Genomic DNA, 23,683 nt, shown 5'->3' on the forward strand with positions numbered 1-23,683 from the left:
AGCCTGTAAAAGTTGCTTAATGGATATCAAAATGTAAACAGTAATGGACGTTTAATGGATGTTAAAATGTAACAGCAAATGTTAGTGTACTGAAATAAAGGATCTGATTCACCATCAAACACGTGAGGATAAGGACAAAACGATAAACTTTCTCTTTTATTGCTTCCGTCTCAGAAGGAAGAAGCTGTGTCATCAGTTGTGCTGAAAACCGTGTCACGCAGGTCACCTCTATACACGTGGAACACTGTGGACCTGATAACTAAGCTAAGCTCTTTCGCACTGATCTTTAGGTTCTGAACTGCAGACCTTTCAGTTCTTTAGCAAGGCTTTCAGGGATTTGTCCAGTTACTGCTTTAATATCTACTATTCCATTTATCTACCATTTCCTGACACTGTTTTCAATATTTAAAACTTGCCTGCTACTAGCAGTTAGAGTACTGCTTTCTCCTGCTAGACAGAAGTGAATGACAATTGGTTTTAAAAGTCCTCAGACAACTCCTTAGGTGAGAAAGTAAGAAATGAATTGAGAACTGAACTGTACTGAAGCCCTTAAATGTAAATTAACTTTACGAGACTCAAGTAATCACCTATGGCTGAACAAGTCCCTTCAAAACCAGGAGATTTTGACTCTGGAGTAGTTTGATAGGCTGTGAACACAGACAACGCCTTTCAGAAAACATGATCTGAGATCCAAATAACGGGCAGGTAGCTAGCTACCGAAACAGAAGTTGGCTTTCTTTGACACGTTTTTGTGAAGCAGGAGACAGGAACTGTATGTTAAAATACTCTCTCATGGGCACATGTGAACTGAGCATGCTCTGTAGAGATAAGAGGCAGAACATGAATTCCGTTCATGAACTCACTGATGACAGTATCACAGGTTAGAGACATGATGCAATAATGAGTTTCAGGTAAATCCTTGTTACTGGCTAATCCACTTTAGTCACCCATCAGAAGTTTGGGAAAACACTGCTCTCTCCCTTGAGTGTGACATGCAATGGAACAGGCAAGTGAGAAAAGGCCAGTGAATCTGCTGGTGAACAGGAGAGTGATCACTCCACCAAGCAAGGTTAAATACAGAGTTTAGTTATGGATTTATAAAATGACACGAGGGTTTAAGCGGCTCTAATCCGCAGATGCAAACAGTTTTAGAATTATTTGTGTTACTTAAAATCTAGGCTATCAAAAGTCCCCAAATTTGTCCACCTCATAATTTTTTTAAAAAACAGGTTTAAATCAATTATAAACCACTACCATAATTTGGATGGGTGATGAAAGTTTGGCATTTAGGGCCAAGACTATTCTGGATGTTTAATGCATATGTGCTATTTATGTGCATTTTTTAAAGGGAAAAAAAAAAACAAGACCTGTAAGCTCAGGGGTAACGTTTGACCTTGAAATTGTTAGATGAACTTATGCATATGTATACATATAGATTGACTGAAATACTGAACTTCACTCGGTATGAATGGAACTGTAGCTGTACAGAGAAGCTCCATGATAAGACCCCATCACATGAGCAGGTCTACAGGCTTTCGGTTCCTAAATTTTGGGGACAGGGTTGTGAGGGGATCGGGCTGAATTGAGTTCTTTGTTGAGGGGGCTGTTGAAAGGATGCACAGCGCAGAGGATCAAGACGGAGCGCTGAGTCAGGACTTGTCCCACCCTCCTCCTTCAGTTCTACCGAAATATTCCCCCCCACCCATGTCTGGTTTGAGGGTCGGGTTGCCAGGAGCGACTTGAAGACAGGTAACGCCCGACTGGCAGCTCGCTATGCATTCCAGAGCGGACGTGTCACCGAGGTAGAGGGAATGTCACACACTCTCTCGTGGCTCCCAGTGTGAGGCTGGAACGTTGCCAGGGCTGGCCCGTAGTTCAGTTGTGGGGGTGGGAATGCTCTCTGAACATTAAGAAACTGGACGGTCTGTGTGTGTGTGTCTGTGTGAAATGGGAGAAACACTCACCTGTTGGAGTGGCCATTGTTGCTGCTCTCGCTCCTTGTCTGAGGGGGATGCCCTCCTGATGACCCGTCATTCAGCCCAGATTCTTGGGAGGAACGCCAGCAATCGGAGTCTGAGGCTAAGCCCAAAGAGACATGTCACTGGCTGAAGTTCACACACACACACACATGCACATGCATGTTCACGCACACACACACACACACACACACACACACACACTTTTCCCATCCCTCTGACATCATTCACATATATACAGCACTGTTAGAGACTTGAGGGTAGTGCACCTTCATATGTAAGTGTCATCTGCTCCCTTAGACTTCTCTGTTACGTGAGCGGGACAACGTGAAACATTAAACCGTACCATTAGCTTCTTCACTATACGTTATGAGAAGAACTTTGGGAGTCTGTGAGACCTTCAACAAAAGTCTGCAGATGCTTAGCATATCTGAATCACTTCACTGAAGACTGCAGTACACAGAAATGGGCAGTAACACTGCAGGGCACACCTTCTGAAAAATCTCTTGGTTGGCGATATTGGTATGGCAGCGCCCCGGCCCGGGGGCGCTGGACCACGGTTCAAAGACCTCGCAATGTACAGTGTATTCGGGAAGAAAAACACAATGCAAAAAGCTCACTTGCCTGGCACAGCCCCTGCTGAGATGAACGGAAATTAAATCTCTTTTGAAATGACGTGGGGCGTTTATTAAATACGTCTATCGGATAGGTTATAAAACGCTGGCAGAGGGAAAAAACCCCCCCCAAAAACAAAACAAAACAAAACAAAAAAAAAACACAAGAGAGCAGTACTGCTTCTGTCTGCCTCTGTGATGCCTATTTTAAGCCTCATTTTATTATCACTTTCCCTATTCTTTCTCAGTAGAAGAGCAAACATTTTCCACTTTAGCCTCATGCAGATCTGTAGAGGAACCAGGGGAATGACAGTCGCTGAGGCCGTCTCCACGGAGACCCAGAGGGCCGCTCATGTACCTAGGGTGTGAGGAAGGGAATTGCTGGTGCTGGGTCGGCTGCCTGTGCGGGTCGGGGGGCGGGAGTTGAGACGGGACTGGGGAAGGCTCTCTTGACTCCTCTGTCTGCTGAGGGCATAGGCCCTATCGCTGCCCCCTCGGGATTCCCTGTCAAAACAAACGCAGTTTGTCAAAAAGAACAAGTTATCACACAGGACAGAAAGAGTACATGCTAAAACTGAGAAACCATTAAACTCTTGTCTTCTATTTGGAGTGTTTTTACAAAGCAGAAGTAAAACTGAAAATACAGCATCCTTAAGAATGTACTGTGTTACACCTATTAGATCATATTACATATTATGATGAGTAGTTGTACATGAAAACTAATACAATGGCATCAATGCAGATTATGTATGATATTTGATAAAACTGAAATACTTCACTCTGGTTCTACCAGTCCTGACTGGCACTGAACCTGTGGGAGCCAAAGCACTTCAGACATGCACGCGACAATCATACATCTAAATGTTGTTAATGTACAACTGAGAGGCGTGGGGTGCCTTTCTGTACTATTGGATTTATGTGTGTCACATTTTTTGAATACTGTCACTTTAAGACAGGTCTGTTTTTAAGGAGGCAATTGGGGGGCTTCTGGGTTCCAGAGCAACACTGATGTCTTACTGTAGTTGCGTGTCGTATCAGGAACAACTTAGCTTTCGGTTTCCTCTTGTCAGAGAAATGATTTGTTTTGACTTATTTCCTGTAGCGTGTACAGTATAAAATAAATGCCTTTATTTTATCCTCTTACTTGGAGTCCTGTGGAAGTCTTTCCTTCTACGAGCGTACACACACACACACGCGCGCGCGCGCACACACACACGAGTTAAGGAGTTGCTTCAACTACCACAAAAACATTCAGCCCCCTCACAGAACCCTTGCCTGAAAAAAAAGTCACTTTGTGAAAATTCACTGGGAAATGACTTTTATTAGTACATCAGTTAAATCTCAATCCAAGGTTCTTAATGCTGGTGTCATCCAAGTGAGTCAAGCTAACGCCTTTTCTTTTATTGTGAAAGAGAGAATAAGAGCCCTTTTTCATGAGAACTGCAGGCACTTAGGTTTCAGAACAATACCCCACACACCACAATGTTCACCAGTCACCCTGTAATGGCTCACTCCACTTGTCCCACAGCACCCCATAAAGAACCAGTGCTCAACCTGAGCTGGGAAACTGAAGTATGTGCTTGTTTGTGTGTGTGTGTGTGTGTGTGTGTGAGAGAGAGAGAGAAAGACATAGACACATCCCACGCCTACACTGACTCATTGTTTGATTTGCGGGTAGAGGGTAGTGGTGCTGACCTTATTAGGAGGACTGACGTCTCCTTAGAGACAGGTGACTGACAAGACGGTAATGAAGAGTAAATAGCAGAGTTTGTCAGATAAAGAGCGTTCAGTTATTCTTGGTTCATGCACAAGGTGTGTGACGCTCTGTGAGAACGTGAGAAGGCTAATGTGCCTCACAGAAAGACACACAGCCACAGGCAAGAAAACGTGCACACCAATAAACCCATGTGTATTCAGTTCGCACTCTAGCACATCATTACAATGACAGATCACTTTTACAGCGGTCAGTGTCTTACTTTCTACAACAGTTTGCTTAGCTTTTTCAAATCAGCCTCAGGCATTCCTAATATACAGAAACAATGAGTCACGGATCGGCATTAAATTACCAATCCATTATACCAAAGCAGACACGGCGGGAGCTGGGACAATACGGCAGTGCTTTCTGAATGCAAAGCTGTCCAAGCAGCATTCTTCTGTTGACCTGGTATGCGTTTGTTCATTGGCACACTTGAACCATAAGGCCAATGAAAGTATGTCATGTCACCTCTGTTTTGTTGCTTAGTCTTGGTAGTAGTGCACTGATGAGTTCTGGTGGCATGCTGTTGAGCACACCAGTCCTTCTCAGAAGCTCAAACTAAAGAAATCAGTATAATGTTGTACCACGTCGAATAAATCAATCTTTTTCCAGTGTAACTTTGTACTATGCTCTGAGGCACGATTTTTTGGACAGTGATAAAAATAGCATCGCTATTGGTCCAAATTCCGACGCGCTGACCACTTCACCTTTAAATTTCCGTGACTCGTGTAATTTTTAACTTTGAAGTCGGATATTTTCATTATATAAGAGAGGAGAAGATCTAGGAGGCCTGGACGGAAGTAATCAGCGGGAGTGAGTGCGATTAGGAAAAAAAAAAAAAGATATATATTTATTTTTGGACTGGGATGTTTCTCTGGTAACACTTTACACATGCCATCATAAGAGGACAGTGTCATGTAGTCCTTTTCATCATATTGGGCGCCATGAACAGTCAGGGCGGTAAGACGGTTTTTAAAAAATCAATCATAAAACCATTTGACTGGCTGATCTCATAACTAGCCATAACATATTTCTGCAGGGAGAACCTGTGGTGACAAAACTGAAAAGTCCAGCAGCCATAAACTGCTCTTCCTGTTTGATTAATCCCGTTTAATGGTCATTTCTGGGAGGATTTGGGCTACTTTTCTCACCTCATGTGGTATGACTTGAACACATTGTTGGTCACAAAAATTAAATGACCCTCAAATGACAAACATCACAAATTCACAGGAGCCATGTCACCTGTTTCTGACATCTTATGATGATAAACATAACACAGTACCGTGTCACCGTCCCTCTGTAACACCGATTAATTAAGATTAGTGATGGTTCACTGTGCTTACGTATTGATGTTTCTGTGAGAACTGGGAGTAACCGGCCTTTGGAGAGGTTCATCCACACTCTGAGAGGATGGAGGTGCTGATCTTCTCTTCACCTTCAACATGTTAGTCATGATCTGCAACACCACAGACAATCACACTAATTACACACACACACACACAATTTTCCCTACACCAAAACTCCAAAAGATTGGGATAGAGGCAGCTAGTAGTAGGAGTTTTTGATGAAAAACAGTGGTCTATCCATGGATGACAGAGACATAAAACCCTGTGCAGGCCCTTAAAGAGGGTGGAGCTGTGCATTAACGGACTGAGGAGGAATCAAGAATGAGAAAAGGTATCAAAATACATCATTAATCAGGGCTCTTAACCACCAACCGGCGGCTATATGTAGGTCAGAGGCCCAGGGTTTAGCAGGTTAACGGGGTAGAGCATGTTAAGCAGGAACAGCCTCATTCACTTCAGTCGGTCTGAGCACATATCAGATAAGGTTACTCTTCCTTTTCTCTGAAGACACGAGAGTGACTGCTTCTTGCCCTACCCCCAAGTATTCCGTAGTAAGTAAAGATTCTCCAGAGAGCTCCTGAGGCTGGGATTGGAGAATCTCTTCTTTATCCAGATCTGCTTCCATGGCATCTTCCTATCCGGAGATGAACATGAACTCAAATTTATTAACACTATTTAAAATAAAAGAAACATAAATCTAACATTCAGTGACTTCAAATAATCTTATCTAATTTTATATATATATATATATATATATATATATATATATATATATATATATATGCACACATATATAAAATGTGTTCACTGATAAGCACAGTATGGGAGTAGATTAACACAAAGTTCACCTGAAATAGAATACACTCCATAGTTAGTACAACACGTAAAAGAGAGTAGGGGGGCAGATTGTGGCATATGTCACAATTCATGTCACGCCAGATTCATGTCACGCCAGATGAGACAGAGACAAACAACTCTAGCCTCACATCTGCTTTCCCATTTACCCCACACATTCACACAAATACACACACATTCACACAAATACACACACATACTCACACAAACACACACACAAAAAAGCACGATGAATCTGCATTGTCACCTGACAGCGTTGTTGTTGTTGTTGTTATCTGCTAACCCACTTTCATGAAGAATTCAATCTCTCTCACAAATCACACAGGTGGGAGACACCCTACATTCATGTCACACCGAGATTGCCATCTACTCTTTTGGGAATGGTGTCAGATAGTTCTTCCCTGCCTCTCTTTTTCCCTCTATTACTTATCTTTCTGGGGGGGTTTTTGTTCTCCTCAAAGACACTAATAAGCACTGCCAATCTTCACCTCACCCATTGTCTGCCGTATATGAGTAAGAATAATTTGACCCAGAGGGCTGGGTGACTGGAATCGGAAATTTAGGAATATTTCACTTCCGAGGGAGTCTCCTTGGAATATGTGCTGCGTGAGGGAGTCTCCTGGCAGACTCACCTCATCGTCATCGTCTTCCTCCTCGTCGTCGGATTCAGGCCCGTCTTCAGTCGTCTCCACTGCACAAGGCAGCGGCCCGTGGACCAGACAGGAGAGAGAGAGAGAGAGACAGAGGTAGAAATATTACTTTACACACAGAAACAAACGCAGGCACGCCTATGAGCCCTCACCCACTCAGCACCCTGGTCGTGCCAAAAATCTTCCCTCAAGAGTCCCTTTCAGCAGAGGGGCTAAATATCACATGATAATGTAGTGTACAGTAACACTGTCAGAGATGGTTATATAAATGTTCACGGTGTTTATGAAAGGGAGTGTGACTGACAGAGAGAACAGAGGAAGGGGGGAGAGGGGGGGGCAGAGAATGAGAAGGTTGAAGGCAGGGATTATGGTTCCTATTCAAGACTAATGGTTTTCCTTCTTCTACAGTGATTTTTGGCTGAAGCTGTGTTTTCCTCACCTGAGTTGAGCTGTTTGATGATAAATTCAATCTGTCTGTTTAGCTCTAGGTTTTCTTCTTTACTGTAACATCTCAGGATCTCCTCCAAACTCTACAAACACAATACAACGGCAGTTTCATTCACAGACTCACATTATTAGAGACAACTTCTCTCTCTTAATGGTTACACTGCTTTATGATGTCACAGCTACAGCTGAACTACAAAAACACAGCAAATTCTATGAGACCACTTCTGTAAGTGAGTTTGGACACTCATGGTTTCTTTTTACTGACAACTGCACAAAAATGGCTCATTTCTAGGGCTGTACAATAAATCGAACTAAAATTGAAATTGTGATATGTCGGCGTAGTGTGTGTGTGTGTGTGTGTGCGCGATATGCACGGTCTACGATAATATCTTAATTGTGCTTTTAAGGATGTGTGAGCTGACATCATCGAGCATGTCATTCACTTTGCAAAAACCAATCAAAAACACACCTTGAGAGCCCACGCATTCACTGTATCATGAAGCCCAGAGCCATGCGTGGGCACTGAGAGTGCTTGCATGCCGTGTGCTAGTGTAGGCGTACATGGTAACCGCACAAGTTAAGTTGGCATAGCTGCATTAAAAATGCATGACTCAAGTTAAAAATGAGTGAACAGACACCACCAGCCTCTCAATCTATGTCGTTAGATTTAATTAATAGACGTGGATCATCCTCACTCGCATGGAGGTGGTTTGGCTTGGAAAAGATCGATGTTGCTCAAAAGACGGCAATTTGCAAAATACGTCGGAAATCGGTTGCCGTTAAAGGCAGCTCGACAACTAACTTACACTGTTTGATCTCAATAATACTTGCACAAGTGATTTCAATATTTTTGTATTGTTTTTGCTTGAATGCTTTAGTTTTCAGTAAATAAATAAGACCTGTTTCCTTCATATTTTTGCTTAGTTGTCAAGACAAAAATCAAATAAAGGCATAGAACTGTAAAAGGATGTTTTGAAATAATTGTCAACTCAATAAAAACTGTAAAATAACTGAACTACTCAATGACAAAACGGTACAAATTGTTTAGAACCTTTCACAGATTTCTCGAAGAACGTCACGCATGAGTCACCAGCAATCGGTTGTTTTAATTCAGGTCGGCTTTGGTCTGTCTTTTTTCCCTTTCATACATAAATTCATCATAATGCTCTAAGTTGTCGCGAAGTACGGGGTGTCCAGAAAACGAATCAACGAGTCGAAGGCAAAGAACTCCATGCGAAGCAGGATGGCCTACGCTAACGCAGGTTCACTGATTTAAAATGGTGATTAAACTTATGACCGGTTTTATGACTGAGATGTACAGATATACGAGCTTGACACCTGCTAGCCAATCACACACGAGTACTCTCCGTTGTCATTTTAAACCGTAAATATATTTTATATATTTTATTCAAAGGAGCTTTTTGCAGTTTAGCAATCGCACGCAGTTACCCTGAACTGACAACTGTGTGTAGACACACACACACACAATGGGAAGTGAATTTATAAACAGAATTTGAAGAACTTTCACTCGCATTTTTATTCTTTTATTCTTCTGTGGAGTATTAAATATTATTTTCTGATGTAAACATTTCTTTCTGATGTGACTGATTCTTTTTTAGACACACTCTCACGGTGTAGTTAAATGATTTAATAAAGACAAAAATGCTATGTGGAAATATGATGCACCGTATTGTCTCTAGGGGAAGTTAGAGTGTGTGTGTGTGTGTGTTAGTGTGTGTGTGTGTCTCCGAGTCCAAAAGCACTCACCATTTCTCTGGCTTCCTCCCTCACCTCCGGGACGCACAGGATGCTGTAAAGGGCCCCATTCACATAAGGCCTGATCTGTAGAGGCACACACACACACACACACACACACACACACACTCTCTCTCTTAATACTTCAAAGCGCCCAAAAAAACCCAAACACTTAAAAATGAGACTAGTCAAAAACACTCAGAGGCCATGCACTGATCATACTTTACTTGCTCTAAATTTACATCACATCCACAAGCTCACTGAGATTTCTCAAATTATATGAAGAATACCTAGTGTCTGAAGTCAGTGATGCCTACTTGAACTTTCAAACGTTTTTAAAACTATTCATTCGTATTTTCTCATTAACAGAAACCTTGGATTTCATGACATTAACAGACAAAAGAAGAAATGAGCTTGAAAAGTATTTCCGTCTCCTACTGTTTACATTTAATCTGATGTCAAATATGTGATAGTAGTGTTGGATGTAGAGTCTTACTTGAGTTATCAGTTTTAAAAAAAACATTTAGACTAAAGTTTCAACATAGAAAGGGAGTGATGTATACTTGCATGATTGATTATGACTGACTGTGTTTACTGTTCAATGCAAAGATATAAAATGCCTGCTTCACCAAACAAAACAACTAGACGCAAAGTTGACTTTGCAAATTTACATTGCTGCTAACAGAAGATCAGAGAGGGCTAATACCCTTGACATTTACAATGGAAAAATGGACTATGCAGACACGCCATTGCACACACACACACATGCAACGGGAGTGCCCTGTTTGCCTTGCGGGATTGGACTCGATTTACCTCATGATTTTCGTGTCCCAAAAGGTCTGTAAGAACCTTCAGGACGTGTTTGGCCTTCTCTGTGCACTTCCTTTTACCTGCGAACAAACACACTGCTTTTTATTCCCACAGTCTCTCAACCCTGATCAACCCGTTTCATCAAATTATTAAGCAGCGATAATGGTTTTAGCGATGCTAACGGTAAAATGTGAGATCAAACCAAAAGGGAAGTAAACATATTCATATGTGTGTGCGCAATCGTAAACTCCTCCGTTATCAACAAATAACTTTAAAATCTTTAGAGACTATGCGAAAGAAAACAAGCCACTTCAGTTGGCAATTACCCTGAGTGCGCAAACAGAGGTTCATTAGCAAGGCCACTGCATACTCCAGCGTATAATCAGAGAGACAGTCTGAATCCTGTAGCTCCTGCACCAACCAACCGATCAGCCCGACCTGGATCATGGCAGACTGCTGGGCCCGTCTGTCGGCGCAACCAGTCCGGAAGCACCAGCACAAGTCACACACACACACAAGCCAAGGATGTTTAGAGCTATTCTTTTTTGACCAGGCTAAAATAATAAACCCCCGGGTTTGGAATGACCGTCAAATCAAAACATTTATCAAGTCAGGAATAAAGCACATCAAGACCATTAACAATATTTCTGTTAATTCAGTTAACATTCTTTTGAGCATATAAGCATAAAGGCTGTTAATTATCTGATTTTTTTTTTTCCTTGGCACCTCTCTGATCGATATAAGTAATTTCCCTAACCTGAGGCTGAGTTTCTGTAACGCTCCCAGGACGTTCTCCCTGGTCACTGAATCCTTGTCTTCAGACTGTAGAGAATCTACCAAGACACTTAACAGAGAGGGGATCTGAGACAGGTACATACGCCCTGTGGAGGGAAAGACATGTTTAGGAGTGATCCTCTAGTCATACATCATTCATTTCCTTCAGTCAAACAAACCATCACTGTCTGTCTGATTATGAGGCGCATTAAAGAGAAAAGAGAAAAAAACCCCCAAAAAAACCATTACCTGGGAGACCTTTAAGACTACTGAAGGTCAGATCAGATTCACGAGTATGTTTACTATATATACATACATTATATAAATAACACACTCATCCATGCATGCATACTAATAAATAATGACTTCATGTAACACTGCCGTGTGCCTTTCAGTAACCACTCATTCTCTCTCTCTCTCTCTTTTTTTTTAAAGTTATGTTTGCTTGTTTGAATTGTAACCCGAGGATGTAACCTGATTTCCTACCTTCAGAGAGGGATGCGAATGCATTGATGAGGCGAGCTGTGTACTGTCTGACCATTTCATTCTTTGATTTCATCAAGTGGAGCACGGTTTTCTGCGCAAAAATAATAATAGAAAAATAATTAGGTCCATGGGCCTCAAGCTAAGAGTCATTCATTTAGACAAATTGGTCGGCCTGACTTCACTTTCTCCATTTGTAATGTGGAAAAAAAGAAGAAAGAAAACAGGTCAATTAAATGTTGAGGGTGTAATTGGTTTTCATCCTGTCCTAATATATTACTTTCGTGGACTTATTTCACTACTTCCACTTTCTTTCTTTTTTTTTTTTTTTTGCTGACCTTCTGTAAATGAATCCCTGACTCATAGTACTGGAACATAAAGGAGGAAACTTATTTCCAAAAGCTGTTTTCAATTCAAAACATATAATTACCAACAATTTACAACCATTGTCAGGAAAACTAATGCTGAAGGAAGCTATAGCCTCCCAAGAGGATTTTGTGTAATATGGCATAGGTCCACCGACAGAAGAGAACTCAAGGAAGAACATTCTGTTTATAAAAAGTCTTTTTAAGGAAGAAGTGCTTGGGGTCACAGGCTGAATTGAGGGGATGGTGTGGCTTGCTGCTGAAAGACAATAAAACCGGGCACAAAGACCATCTGAGACTCTTAACGCCAGCAAATTCTGCAATCCGATAGGCCTCTTTCACATTTTTCCCTAAATACCTAGGGGTAACTCAAGACAGACGACAATGCTTTTGGCACTAGATCTGAGTTCTTGTTTTGTAAGTCCCCTGGTGGCGTTCCGGTGCTAGAGAATGGTGATTGCAACATGAAAACGGGTGTGTTTTCATTAACAAATTGATCATGGACCACTTATGTCCAGTATTGAGGATCCACTACAATACTGAGTTTCACTCTAGCTCAGTAATACCAACTGTATTAAGAAAGACTTTAGTTACTGTTTAGAGATAAGTAAATACATACTTTAGTTATTAGTTTAGAAATAAGTAAATACACAGCCAATAACTGGGCATTACCATGTCTGTTCCTTACCAAGATACGTATCTACGTAGCTGGAACCAATCAGTAAATATAGGTAAATATCTAAATACAAGTTGAAATTCATTAGAGCAACATAATACATAGGTTAGGCAATGGTTAAGCTTAAAAAAAAAAAGACAAAATCATCACTTGATCACTTGACTATGTGAGTTGCCTTTAGGCAATGGTTAAGCTTAAAAAAAAAAAGACAAAATCATCACTTGATCACTTGACTATGTGAGTTGCCTTTAGGCTGAACTAAATTAAAACTATGCAGTGGAGGGAAGAAGTTACAAATTCACAGGCGTATCGACCAGGCAGTGGACAAGCCAGCTGCACAAGCATATTGTGTTTTGTGTGTGAGGCAGCTAACAAAAATGCTATATTGTTCTTTGTTGGTTTTGTAGAAAGGAGTGGCAGGGTACTTGAGAGCACCTGTTTTGAGCTGTACCGATCCAGAAGATCATTACTGATGAAAGCCTGCAGCACCGTGTCCCTCTGTTCACCAGGAAGAGATCGCGTCAACCTCTGCCCAAGAAAAAACATTTAAACAAAACAAAACCAAAAAAAAAAAAAAAAAGAAAGAAAGAAAGAAAGAAAGAAAGAAGGAAAGAAAAAAAGACCCACAATGTTAGTCACATCCTTGATTATGGGTATTTCTTAGTTTCTAAGGTTTTATGTCATATGAAACACAGACATCAAGAGAAACACCACAGAACAGCCATAAAATGAATAATAAAAAAAAAAAGATCCGCAAGCAAAGGTTTACTTTTTAAAAAGCTTTTTTTGGCCTCTGCCAAGGTTTCTGCTGCACTTCCAGTGGATGGCCAGAGTTTTCCCTGTTTATTAATCTCTGGCCTGAATGATGGTTTTGCACATGTTAACGGTTCTATTATGTGCTAACAGCCAATAAATCTAAGTGGGAATCCAAAAGGACTGGAAAAACCATTGAAGAGCAACGGCTGCCAATAAAAATCCGACTTGACTGGACTGCCCAAACAGCCTCAATGGGAATTTGGACCACCACGCTGGCACGGCTATTGGTCATTTCTCCTCAATGTATCCTGGTGGATTTTGGCCTGGTTTTCGAGCACCCAGTCCAGGCTGACTTGCTTACCCAGCGTAGAGCCTGGAGCAGAAGAGCTTTCAGTCGATCAGAGCCATTCATTAGGTCTTTCTTCAGCTTCTCATAGTCCAGGGAGGGCAGCAACGGCACGTCCCTGGGCCTCCTGAAGGCACGAATAAAGAGAAGACTTATTAGCAATGCCAATGGCGGGGTAAGACCACTATACGGGCGGCAATGAGTCAGCATTCAATCAGCACAGGGGCCATGTCAGGACAATTTGGCAAGCCCAAAAGGTTTAAGAAACTCTTAAAAAGGCAGTTGTGTGGCTTACTTATTAATTCATGTCGTTAAAGGCATGATACTTACTACGTTAAATCTATGTAACTACATAAGCTTAGCAAATCATACTTGAACAAGTACACCTTGATATTTTAACACTTGGGTAAAGTGTTCCTTTCATATTTAGTTCAAAAGGAGGAGACAAAAAAAATGAAAGATAATTCATCAAACTATACACCCAAACAAGACAGGTATGGAACTCTTCAAAATATCCAGCCAAAAACGCATGAATGGAATGCACCGTACTGCAAATAAATATCGTGTGTTCTGTTAAGACAGACAAGACTGATACGGGGCTGAAATGAGCCTTGAGGAGCGTGCAGCTAAAGCCGGTAAAGAATAAAAGAAGGCAGTGAAAACAGGATTACAAACACAATGAGAGCTGGAGGCCATGATAACAGCGTTCTGTTCCCTTCATCCTGTTCTCATTAACACACATGTAGTAAGACTCTGATGAAGGTGTGGAACTTACTGTGGTGCTATGGAAGCTCGGAGCATTGAGGAAGCCTAGAGACACACACAGACAATATCCTTATCATCTATGCAGCATTCCACACAATCTATTTATTGACCCATATCATCAGTGGCACATGGATAACATTTATGTAAAACAAAAAATAAACTAAACGTGATTCCACATACTACAGTTATATCACATATTATAGTGATTTTGTATTTTGCTGGTATGTTTAATTTATCCTAAATATAAACCTAAGTATTTATCATAGGTTAGCATGGCCAGATATTAGACTGGTACACAGACAGTATGTATCTCACAGCTGCTTGTCTTAAGGGTGAGAAATTCTGTGGTGTCAGTGACCTCAGTTATCCAATACTTACCAGAACTGGAGCTACCTGAATAAAAGATTCTTAGGTAAATTACAATGACAAACTACGACACAGAGGTGAGGGCTCATCTGCATGCACAATCCCCACGGGGCGCATGTACGGTGCGTTCGCATGCAGTGAGTAACATGAACATCGTCCTGTCCAGCGGAGCGGGAGAGGGCACCGCAGAAGGACGGCCGCCGGGGTAAGGGGTCGGAGGGCGGGGGTTGGTTAGTGAGAAGCGCTGTCTCTCAGCAGTCATTATGGCATCGCATCTAAATGTGGATCTGCTTTCCCACACAGCTCGTGAGAGCGCCGCTACGTCCCCCCCCCCCCCCCCCCCCCCAAAACGTTGAGGACATAATTAGGAGTTTTTTTGTTTTTTTTTTCTTCCCCTCCTCCTTCTCGCAGAGAAAAGCTTTACGCTGAAACCCGAGCCAGAAACAGACAATTAGACCGAAAGGTCAGGGAAATTAGCTGTGTCATCGGGGGCCTTGAGGAATGTTTGCGTAAAGCCCAGGCTGTGGAGTGAAGGTAGCGTTGGGAACCTTCATGAACACCTGAGGTTCCCTCCATGCAAGACCGAAGCACCGAAAGTCTCTCAAAGTCAGATAAAACACACGCGCGCGCACGCGTACGTGCTGAATGGTGACTCACCACAAACGTTTGCCCTTCGTCTTTCTCTTTGTCTATTCCAGAAACCACTTCAAAGTATAGAATATCCTATCGAGTCCAGGAACTGCAAACGTTGACTTTACTTTCCAAAAACAAAACAGCTGTAGAGCAGCACGCGACTAGCGCAAAAAAAACGCTGATATGATAAAACGCCTCATTAATCATTCCATGCTTGTAAATGGAATTTGATAAAAAAAAAAAAATCAAGGGCTCCACCAGTCTATTGATTCTTAGTCAGGCACCCCACCCTCACTTTAAGGACTCTTCAAAATATTATTTTTAGAGCCTAACAGCTCCACTTAATAGACGGGGCTTAAAAAAACCCCAAAACAACAACAACAAAAAAAAACCAAACATGCTTAAAATTACTGTGCTGAGATAAGTCCAAAAATGGACGGGCAAACAGATAACGATAAAATGAACAAAGAAAAATTCCATGCTAAACAAAACGCATCCTCTAAAGAAGACGGACACACGTCCCTTTAATCTAGGTTAATCTGACCAACACTAGAGACTCCAGAGGGACGGAGGACAAACAGAGAGAGGGGGTGAATGCAGAGGAAGGAGAGGAGAACAGGGGGAGAAGGCCGAGGAGGAGATGAGGAGACTAGAATGAGGTCAGGCAGACGGAGAAGAGGAGAAACGAAGAAGCGTTCAGTAACTTACATATCCATCATCATACGGGCTCATAGAGTAATATCCCTTCACAGAAACACACACACACACACACAAACACACACACGGGTACACACACACACACACACACACACACACACACACACACACACAAAAGAGGGGGTTGAAGATGGACTTGGCGGAACAGAGATGTACATTTCTAGAACAGTGCATGAAGGTTAACTGTAAGCTGTGGCATGAATTAAGCAGTCAGGTGACGCAGGACCCTGTGTGGCCCAGGTGCAGGAGTGTACATAGACACAGAAAGAGAGATGGAAACATGAACAAATCTGACATGTGCTGACATCTCTTTAAACTTGAAACACCCATCCGAACTTGACCTTTGTTGCAGCGTGTGTGGAATTTTACATATGTGTATAAAATCTTGTCTTTTTTCTTCAGATAGCAAAATCGATTCATAAGCGAGTGCTTCTATTCATTTATGGTGAATCTCAAATTCTATTTAGACGCCACCTTTAAAAGTGCATGAAACTCTGAAGACTCTGTTGACAGTGCTGTACTGAAGCATCGCCGATCAGAGTGCAGTGTCATGACTGGGTAGCCTGGTGAAAACCACTCAACCATCCATTAGCAGAGGACATGAATCTTCAGCAAGGTTTAACTGCAGATGATTAGCATGCCTCACTGACTGCCATTCACTGTCGCTTTCTCTTGTGATCAGGAGAGAGAGAGACGATGTGTGTGTGTGTGTGTGTGTGTGTGTGTGTGTGTGTGTGTGTGTGTGTGTGTGTGGACAGGGGACAGGGGAAGTCACTCACTGTTCCTGGCCTGGTAAAGTCTACGCTCTGTGCCACGCTCTGCCTCATCTGGCTGCTGAAAAGACGTACACACACGCCTTGGAGGTACTCGGGGGAGATCTGTGGAAAAACAGTGAACAAGCCCTTGAGAGTGACATGAGCATTATTTCTAGGAGTGTGCGTTTGAGAGTGTGTGTGTGTGTGTGTGTGTGTGAGAAAGGAGGGTAGAAGGGACGGATAGTGAATGCTGGCTTGCCATTTTCCCGCTGACAGTGGCCTCTAGTGAATCTACCAGTTCGGCCGTGACTCCGATCAGGTTGTGGTAGTCCGCCTGAATCTTACTGAACTTTCGCATGTAGCTGGCTGCTCTCCTTTCTGCCTCTGTCAGCTGGAGCTGCATTTGCTGGATGGCCTCTGAACACACACACACACACACACTATAATGCTCAAGTCATCATTTGAGGATTAAACAGCATGCCATAAAAAGAATTTCTAAACTCTCAACCTCCTCATTTGATCTAGGAAACAGCATTAAGGCTATAATGCACTGGATGTTAGAGTAGAGATGTTGAAACAGCATTATGAAGAATGGAAATCTGCAGTGTGTGTTGGTTTAAGTTTCACATTTCAAAACGTCTTTGCTCATTCAAAGATGACGCGAATGCAGTCGTCATTGAGAGGGAGAGAGAGAAAAAAAGAGAACAGCTACCTTTGTTGCTTTTGCACCCATCACTCTGTATGGAGTCAATGGTTATGGAAAGAAATCAAACAGACCTCTGAGTCAACACATATGATGATGATGATGATGATAAATGCCCTTATTTGATGCGACAAGCCGGACACAATGTACGGAGGTTTAGGCTGTCAAACTGGATCTGAAGAATGTTTCACAGGGGAGAGTTATAAAAAAGAAAAGCAAATTTGCTTGCAATCAACACTCCAGACTTGCACAAGACTGTAGTTACGCCATTCCCAGAAGAGGTGCAAATAAAACGTGTCCCTTTTTACGGCCATGGCTGAACATACTTATTACATAATTCTAATCTTGTGCTGTCATCGCAAGAGGAGGTCTTCAGTCTTTGGGGGCAGCCTTGGCCCAAAGGTTAGTGAGCCGAGCTTGGGATCGAAGGGTGTGTGCATGTGCCTGTGTGTGTGTGTGTGTGTGTGTGTGTGAATGAACAGTGTGGGACAAAGGATGAAAACATATTCACCATGGTTTTTACAAAGCTCTAATTGTACATGTCTCATATTAGTGCTGCTGTTGCCCTCAAACCATGTAGGTCATTGAAAGGCCAAGGTAAGATCGGGTTTTTCTTTGAACAAGAGGGTTCTCGACAGAAGAGGAGAGGAAAAAGAAAAAAGTGCTTCTCTTCAGACTTCTGAGAGAGTTTTAGCAGTCTGTATATGAAACAAGTAAAAGCAGAGGCTACTGTGTGAATTTTAATGATCCTTTGGCCCATTAAATACAACAGAGGCTTTTATGAAAGTCCCGCTTTTTTGGGCCAAAACGGACCAGGACTGGCACAGGTCTCTCTTGTGGGTTGAACTGACAGCTGGGTTTCATTCAAATTCGGTCCTGACTGACTGATTCTCTTTTTTCCCCTCAACCAACTGATGGGAGCGAAAATACATCAGAGCTATCTGATTTGCACCGGCTAAAGACAGACTTTGAGCGACGTAGTTTGTGGCACTAACAAAAAGCAAAGGAGAATGCGGCTGGCTTTCTCAGGCTCCCGTAACAAAGACTAACAGTACACGCCAAACACAAAGCAGCTCTGTTGTATGATATACAAGGCATATATGACACAGCACTCCCTAAATACATGTCTTTACATAGCAGCTTACTGAGGGCAAAGGATACATATAAAGTCAGCAGTCTGGGAGTATCGGAGACTTTTAGCATCGTGGACAAAAACTGTTCAAGCTTTGTCTTCAATTCTGAAAGCCAGGAATCCTAAAATGAAACAAATAATTATTGACCAAATGTTGCTTCCTTGTTTCACAGCATGGCTGACATACTTGAAGATCTCCAATAAAGGTTATCTGCCGAACAATCAAATAGCTCAATTTCCGATCAATGCAAACACACACTTGTTGATCAAGTGTTGCTTCCTTGTTTCAGAGCATTGCTTACATACTTGAAAATCTACAGGGAAGATTATCTACAGAACAAACAAACAGACCAATTTCAGATCAAAACACACAACAGTGATTTCAATGGTGGTTTTCATGCTGTACGGATTTCTGTAGAAGCATAGGCGGGTAATGACTCTCTAAAATACCTGGAATAGATCCCGAAAGGACGGGTGGACCATAGGATTGGGTACAAAAGGAAGGGCATAATATGGAAGGAATTCTGTGGTCTGGCTGAGAGTGGCCCCTCGTGTCTCCAGGTAATGCTTGAAGTGGGAAATCCGTTCATCAAAATCGGATCTGTCCTGTAATGGAAGTACAGCTATCAGTGGCTTAACATCACCTCAACCTTAAAGCCCAAATACTGACTGTTTCTAGATACGAGTGTTTGTTCAAGGCTAGGGAGAACCACGCAGAAATAACAACAAGATGTTTTACTGTAACCATCAGCTGGTTCACTGAGGACATCTGTTGGACCTACAAGAGTATAACAAGTCATGTCTAATATCTGTCCGGATGAAATACAGATACACAAACTTATGCGACCAAATATTTCATTGTCATTTTCGTTACCTTTGTAGAATAACGTGTACTTATTTATTCAGTGTGATAGTGACAGTCCCATTCTTTATTACTTTATGCATTCAAATATCTTCTAAATAATGCCATTTTCATACTTCTCTGCTCAGAGAGTTCTTCAGAGGGTAGATGGTAAAATGTATATGAAGGTAAAACTCCAGTTTCTGGGCGACGGGGTCGTAGTCACGAGCCTCTGAGGGAACATGTTCTTTCCAGAGCTCAAAGAAGACTTTAAAATCTCCATCTTCAAAAGAGCTGATTAAGTCCTTCCAAAGAAACATTTCAGTCCATCAAAGCAGGGAATTGAACTTATCGAATGAATACCTATTAGTACTGATAATTATAAAAGGATAATTGATTCTACGCATGCATTTTACCTGAATGATTATAGATTTAGAGTCTCTCTGGAGATTGTCCTGACATTTTGGTACAGGTTTCCCTTTGCTCTTGCATTCCTTATCAAATTGTTTCACGGTTTCTTCAAACTCACAAAACTTCAGATACTGTAAAAGATGGTTGTATAAATTTTACATCGCATAATCAGCTGTAAGTTTACTTTCTGCTTTTGTATATGTTCTTAGAAAAATGTTAAATCTGAAACAACAACAACAGACAGCCAAATTGCTCCCAGTGTTCCTAGATTAGAGATTAATCACCGAGAGCAGCCTTAATGATGAAATGTTTGTCGAGCAGTGTCTAATCTCACATAAACTAATGACTAATGTCAAATCAGTATGCTTCGCGTTAATATTCTACTGACAGAAATTTCTGAGTATGAAGGGAGAAAAAAGCAGCCACACAATATTATCTCATTCACTTTCAAGCAAACTTAATTTGGAAGAGAGTTGTCAATGCATAAATCCACTGATACCTCCTTGATTATTCCAAGAAGATCTGCTTCACTGGCCAGGATGTCCCCCATCTCTCGCGTCTTCATGGAATTATGTAATTTCTGCTAATCTGTGCATCATACAAAGAAATTTTAAGATTCGCAATCGCTGATGTCATATTTCTTTCAATTAAAGAAATAACATGGGGGCTCGCCACAAACTTTATGGCCAGATGTACACAAACAAAATTAAGTAATCAAATCACACAGCCATTTCAGAATCAAGAAACTGTCGTTAGATGTTAGGCCCTTCCATTATCTGCAAGGATCCATAATCGTAACGTCTGATGGACAGCGCAAGAATTGTCTTTAAAACACAAGTCAGCTAATTATGTCTTCATTTAGGCTCTAAAGCACCGTTGAATAAGTCAGCTCGCTAATTAGCTTGTTGGCTAGTGGTTGCCTGGTTAAGCTAACGGTAAAAATCATGAGTTGAATTGACGGTTACCATTCCAGCAGCTAACCTTTCCACAGACTTAATAGCTATCCTGTTTCTGATTAATTCCTTGACATGGTTTCACCTGGTAAAAGCTATCAAGCTCCAAGTTTACAAAACATTTTGAGGTAGCTATCTTCTTTTGTACACTATGCTGATATCTGTTAAATACTACAACAGCCTATGTGACCCTCGATAAACACATACAACGCTACTAGCTAGATGCTCTAATTAGACACATACCTCAGTCTCCTGCCATGTTGGAAAAATGTCAGTGGACGCTATGAGATCATGCAGATTTTGTTAACACGGATTTAGCAGCTTGTCGTTAAACGCGTTACATCTATTCCACTTTAAAGGCTAGTAACCATAAGGAAGACGCTAGGTAAATAAACCTAGCAACCAAACAGGCATGGTGGGAAAGTGAGCGAAGACGTCGTAAAATTCTTGTAGTTTTAAATTGTGATAACTTGTAGTCCTTGTTGCAGTGTAAATAGTGTATTTCATATCCGTTTGTTTCATATCAAGTACAAAATGCATTCCCACATATTCTCAATGATTTCTTCAATTAATTTGGGTTAAAATACTGATCATTTATACATTTTTAGGGCGCTACAGAAATGGCACGGAAGTATTTTCATCGTGAGGTCAAAGGTTCAACACATTGTTGGAGCGCGGCATGTTTTGTGTGCAATGAAATATTGAATGAAATATTGAAAATCACACAGTGGCTTTCCTCTGAAGCCTTATTGTTACTGACTCATCAGCTTTAACTTAACATTTTATCATCGCCGCCAGTTGGTGTCTGCTCACGTGTACGTCCAAGTAAGTAAATATAGAGGAAATCAAGGTGTTGTAGTCAGCTAAGTGACTACCAGTTAGCTAACTTAGCAAACTGGCATGCATATATTAGCCAACGAGCTAACCTTCTGGTCATTGAGTCTAGAACCGTTTTTGGTGCTGGGTTTTGAGCATAGTGGGGTTTTAAAGTAGATCAATACGTTCTAAAACACGTTACTTTAAGGCAGAATGTACGAAGAGATTCCATATTTCAAATACTTTTAGGATACGTTTGATGTGAAGTCTGTTCAACTGCTTTGTTTTACAGCCCATATTTCGTGTTACATTTATTTAGCAGTCGGTCAGTTCACTTCAGAAATGGCCGGAATTTTATTTGAAGACATCTTTGACGTGAAAGACATTGATCCTGATGGGAAAAAGTTCGACAGAGGTATTTTCATCCAAGCATTGGTCAGACTCTAAAACAAATAACTTGGATAATAGCAATGCAACCTAACATATCCCTCATTTGCTTTCTCAGTGTCACGACTCCACTGTGAGAGCGAATCTTTCAAAATGGACCTTATCCTTGATGTAAACATTCAGATCTACCCCGTTGACCTCGGTGAGTGGGTTTTAGGACCGCGAGTGCGTGAATGTTAAAGCATAATTATTATTATTGTATTTTTTTACTAACGAGGATTCTGTGAACCTTCCCTCTCAGGAGATAAATTTCGGTTGGTAATAGCCAGCACATTGTATGAAGATGGAACGCCAGATGATGGAGAATATAATCCCCAAGATGACAGACCGTCACGGTACTTTTATAAAGCAAACACTAGATCATCTGATTTGATGATATTCCTGTGATATTCAGGTGCTGATATTTAATGGTCTGTTTCCCCCATTAGAGCAGATCAGTTTGACTATGTGATGTATGGTAAAGTGTATAAGATTGAAGGAGATGAGACATCAACAGAAGCAGCCACACGCCTGTAAGTACCATTGCATGACACTTATTGTGCATTGTATTTCAGAGTAGGCTTTCCTCTTGTTGAGCTGCCACGTACACACGTGTTTACTTCAATTCTAATCCATCATACCCTTACATCCTGCTATCTAGATTTTTATCTGGGGTTTGATTAGCTGAGTAAAGCGTGTATGAGTTGAGTTGTAGCACCTGACCCAAAACTGTGCCTCTGCTGGAGGAGGATTGCTAATGCATGCTTGATTATTTTCACAGTAAAATCAAGACAAAATCAAAGTTAAAAACACCCATGCTCAAACAACCATTCCGTTTCTGCCATGCTTGATTGAACATGTAGAAGATGATCCTAACTGCTTCTGTTTTGTCATTCCCCCTAAAATAGTTCAGCCTATGTATCCTATGGAGGGTTGCTGATGCGGCTACAAGGGGATGCCAATAACTTACACGGATTTGAAGTGGACTCCAGAGTCTATCTGCTCATGAAGAAACTTGCCTTCTAAATTCAGTGTTCAGACATGAACACTGTGTATGATTGCTCTCTGTGCCCAGTTGTACTGGATACAGAGAGATATTTTGATGTCTTTTGAGAAACATTATGGGAAATTTGCCTCTGAGAATTCCAGAGAGTTGGAATCCTCAATCCCAGGGCTGAATTTGAGAAATCTTACATTACATAAACAAGGTTTCCAGCTGAAGAGTCAAGAAAATGTGCTGAAAGGTTTGAGGGTAATAGCCTGATTTTGATAAATTATGTAAATAAAACTTCTTTTATATGTACAACAGTTTGTGTTGATGTCGTATTCATTTACATGTTAGAAGTATAACAGTTTCACAGAACGTCTGGTCTGAATAAAAGTGTATCAAGCCCTTGGTAGGAGTAAAAGTCCTGTCTGTAGGAGTCTGTAAGCAGTTCCTAGAGCTTCAGTCTGATTCCTTTGGGAATAACTGCATGCTTTAGTGCTTGCACACAAACATGTGGATGCTCATACCAGTCATAGAGAAATTGAATTTAGTACTTGCTTGAAAACAG

At 41.4% G+C, this 23,683-nt stretch overlaps 2 protein-coding genes across 2 annotated transcripts; one reads left to right on the plus strand and one right to left on the minus strand.

The window, feature by feature from the left end:
• Window positions 1-2,035: 2,035 nt before the first annotated feature.
• On the minus strand, window positions 2,036-20,482 carry armc9 (armadillo repeat containing 9; the record flags this gene model as incomplete). The annotated part of the gene is made up of 23 exons (XM_030791120.1): window positions 20,432-20,482; window positions 19,938-20,063; window positions 19,659-19,826; window positions 19,131-19,286; window positions 18,710-18,802; window positions 17,558-17,582; window positions 17,105-17,262; window positions 16,870-16,968; window positions 16,082-16,117; window positions 14,385-14,419; window positions 13,625-13,736; window positions 12,943-13,035; window positions 11,470-11,560; window positions 10,967-11,090; window positions 10,536-10,675; window positions 10,213-10,289; window positions 9,412-9,486; window positions 7,637-7,727; window positions 7,180-7,238; window positions 6,228-6,326; window positions 5,690-5,802; window positions 2,949-3,094; window positions 2,036-2,073 (listed from the first exon to the last, which is right to left on the minus strand). Coding segments are annotated over exons 1-23 (2,205 nt in total), but the record flags the coding sequence as incomplete, so codon positions are not given.
• A 1,123-nt stretch (window positions 20,483-21,605) lies between these two features.
• On the plus strand, window positions 21,606-23,373 carry polr2h (RNA polymerase II, I and III subunit H). Its single transcript, XM_030791618.1, has 6 exons — window positions 21,606-21,710; window positions 22,021-22,116; window positions 22,207-22,290; window positions 22,390-22,483; window positions 22,577-22,660; window positions 23,036-23,373. The coding sequence occupies exons 2-6, from the start codon at window positions 22,044-22,046 to the stop codon at window positions 23,151-23,153; spliced, it is 453 nt and encodes a 150-aa protein (XP_030647478.1). The 5' UTR covers window positions 21,606-21,710; window positions 22,021-22,043; the 3' UTR covers window positions 23,154-23,373.
• The last annotated feature ends 310 nt before the right edge of the window (window positions 23,374-23,683 follow it).

The sequence above is a fragment of the Chanos chanos genome, chromosome 14 (genome assembly GCF_902362185.1).
Source record: "Chanos chanos chromosome 14, fChaCha1.1, whole genome shotgun sequence".
NCBI lineage: Eukaryota > Metazoa > Chordata > Actinopteri > Gonorynchiformes > Chanidae > Chanos > Chanos chanos.

Excerpts from the sequence above, each read along its gene's own strand:
- polr2h (XM_030791618.1), top strand. The coding sequence starts at position 22,044 with ATGGCCGGAATTTTATTTGAAGACATCTTTGACGTGAAAGACATTGAT. Across the intron at positions 22,291-22,389 it reads GATCTACCCCGTTGACCTCG|GAGATAAATTTCGGTTGGTA; the intron begins GTGAGTGGGTTT and ends CTTCCCTCTCAG. Across the intron at positions 22,661-23,035 it reads ACAGAAGCAGCCACACGCCT|TTCAGCCTATGTATCCTATG; the intron begins GTAAGTACCATT and ends CCCCTAAAATAG.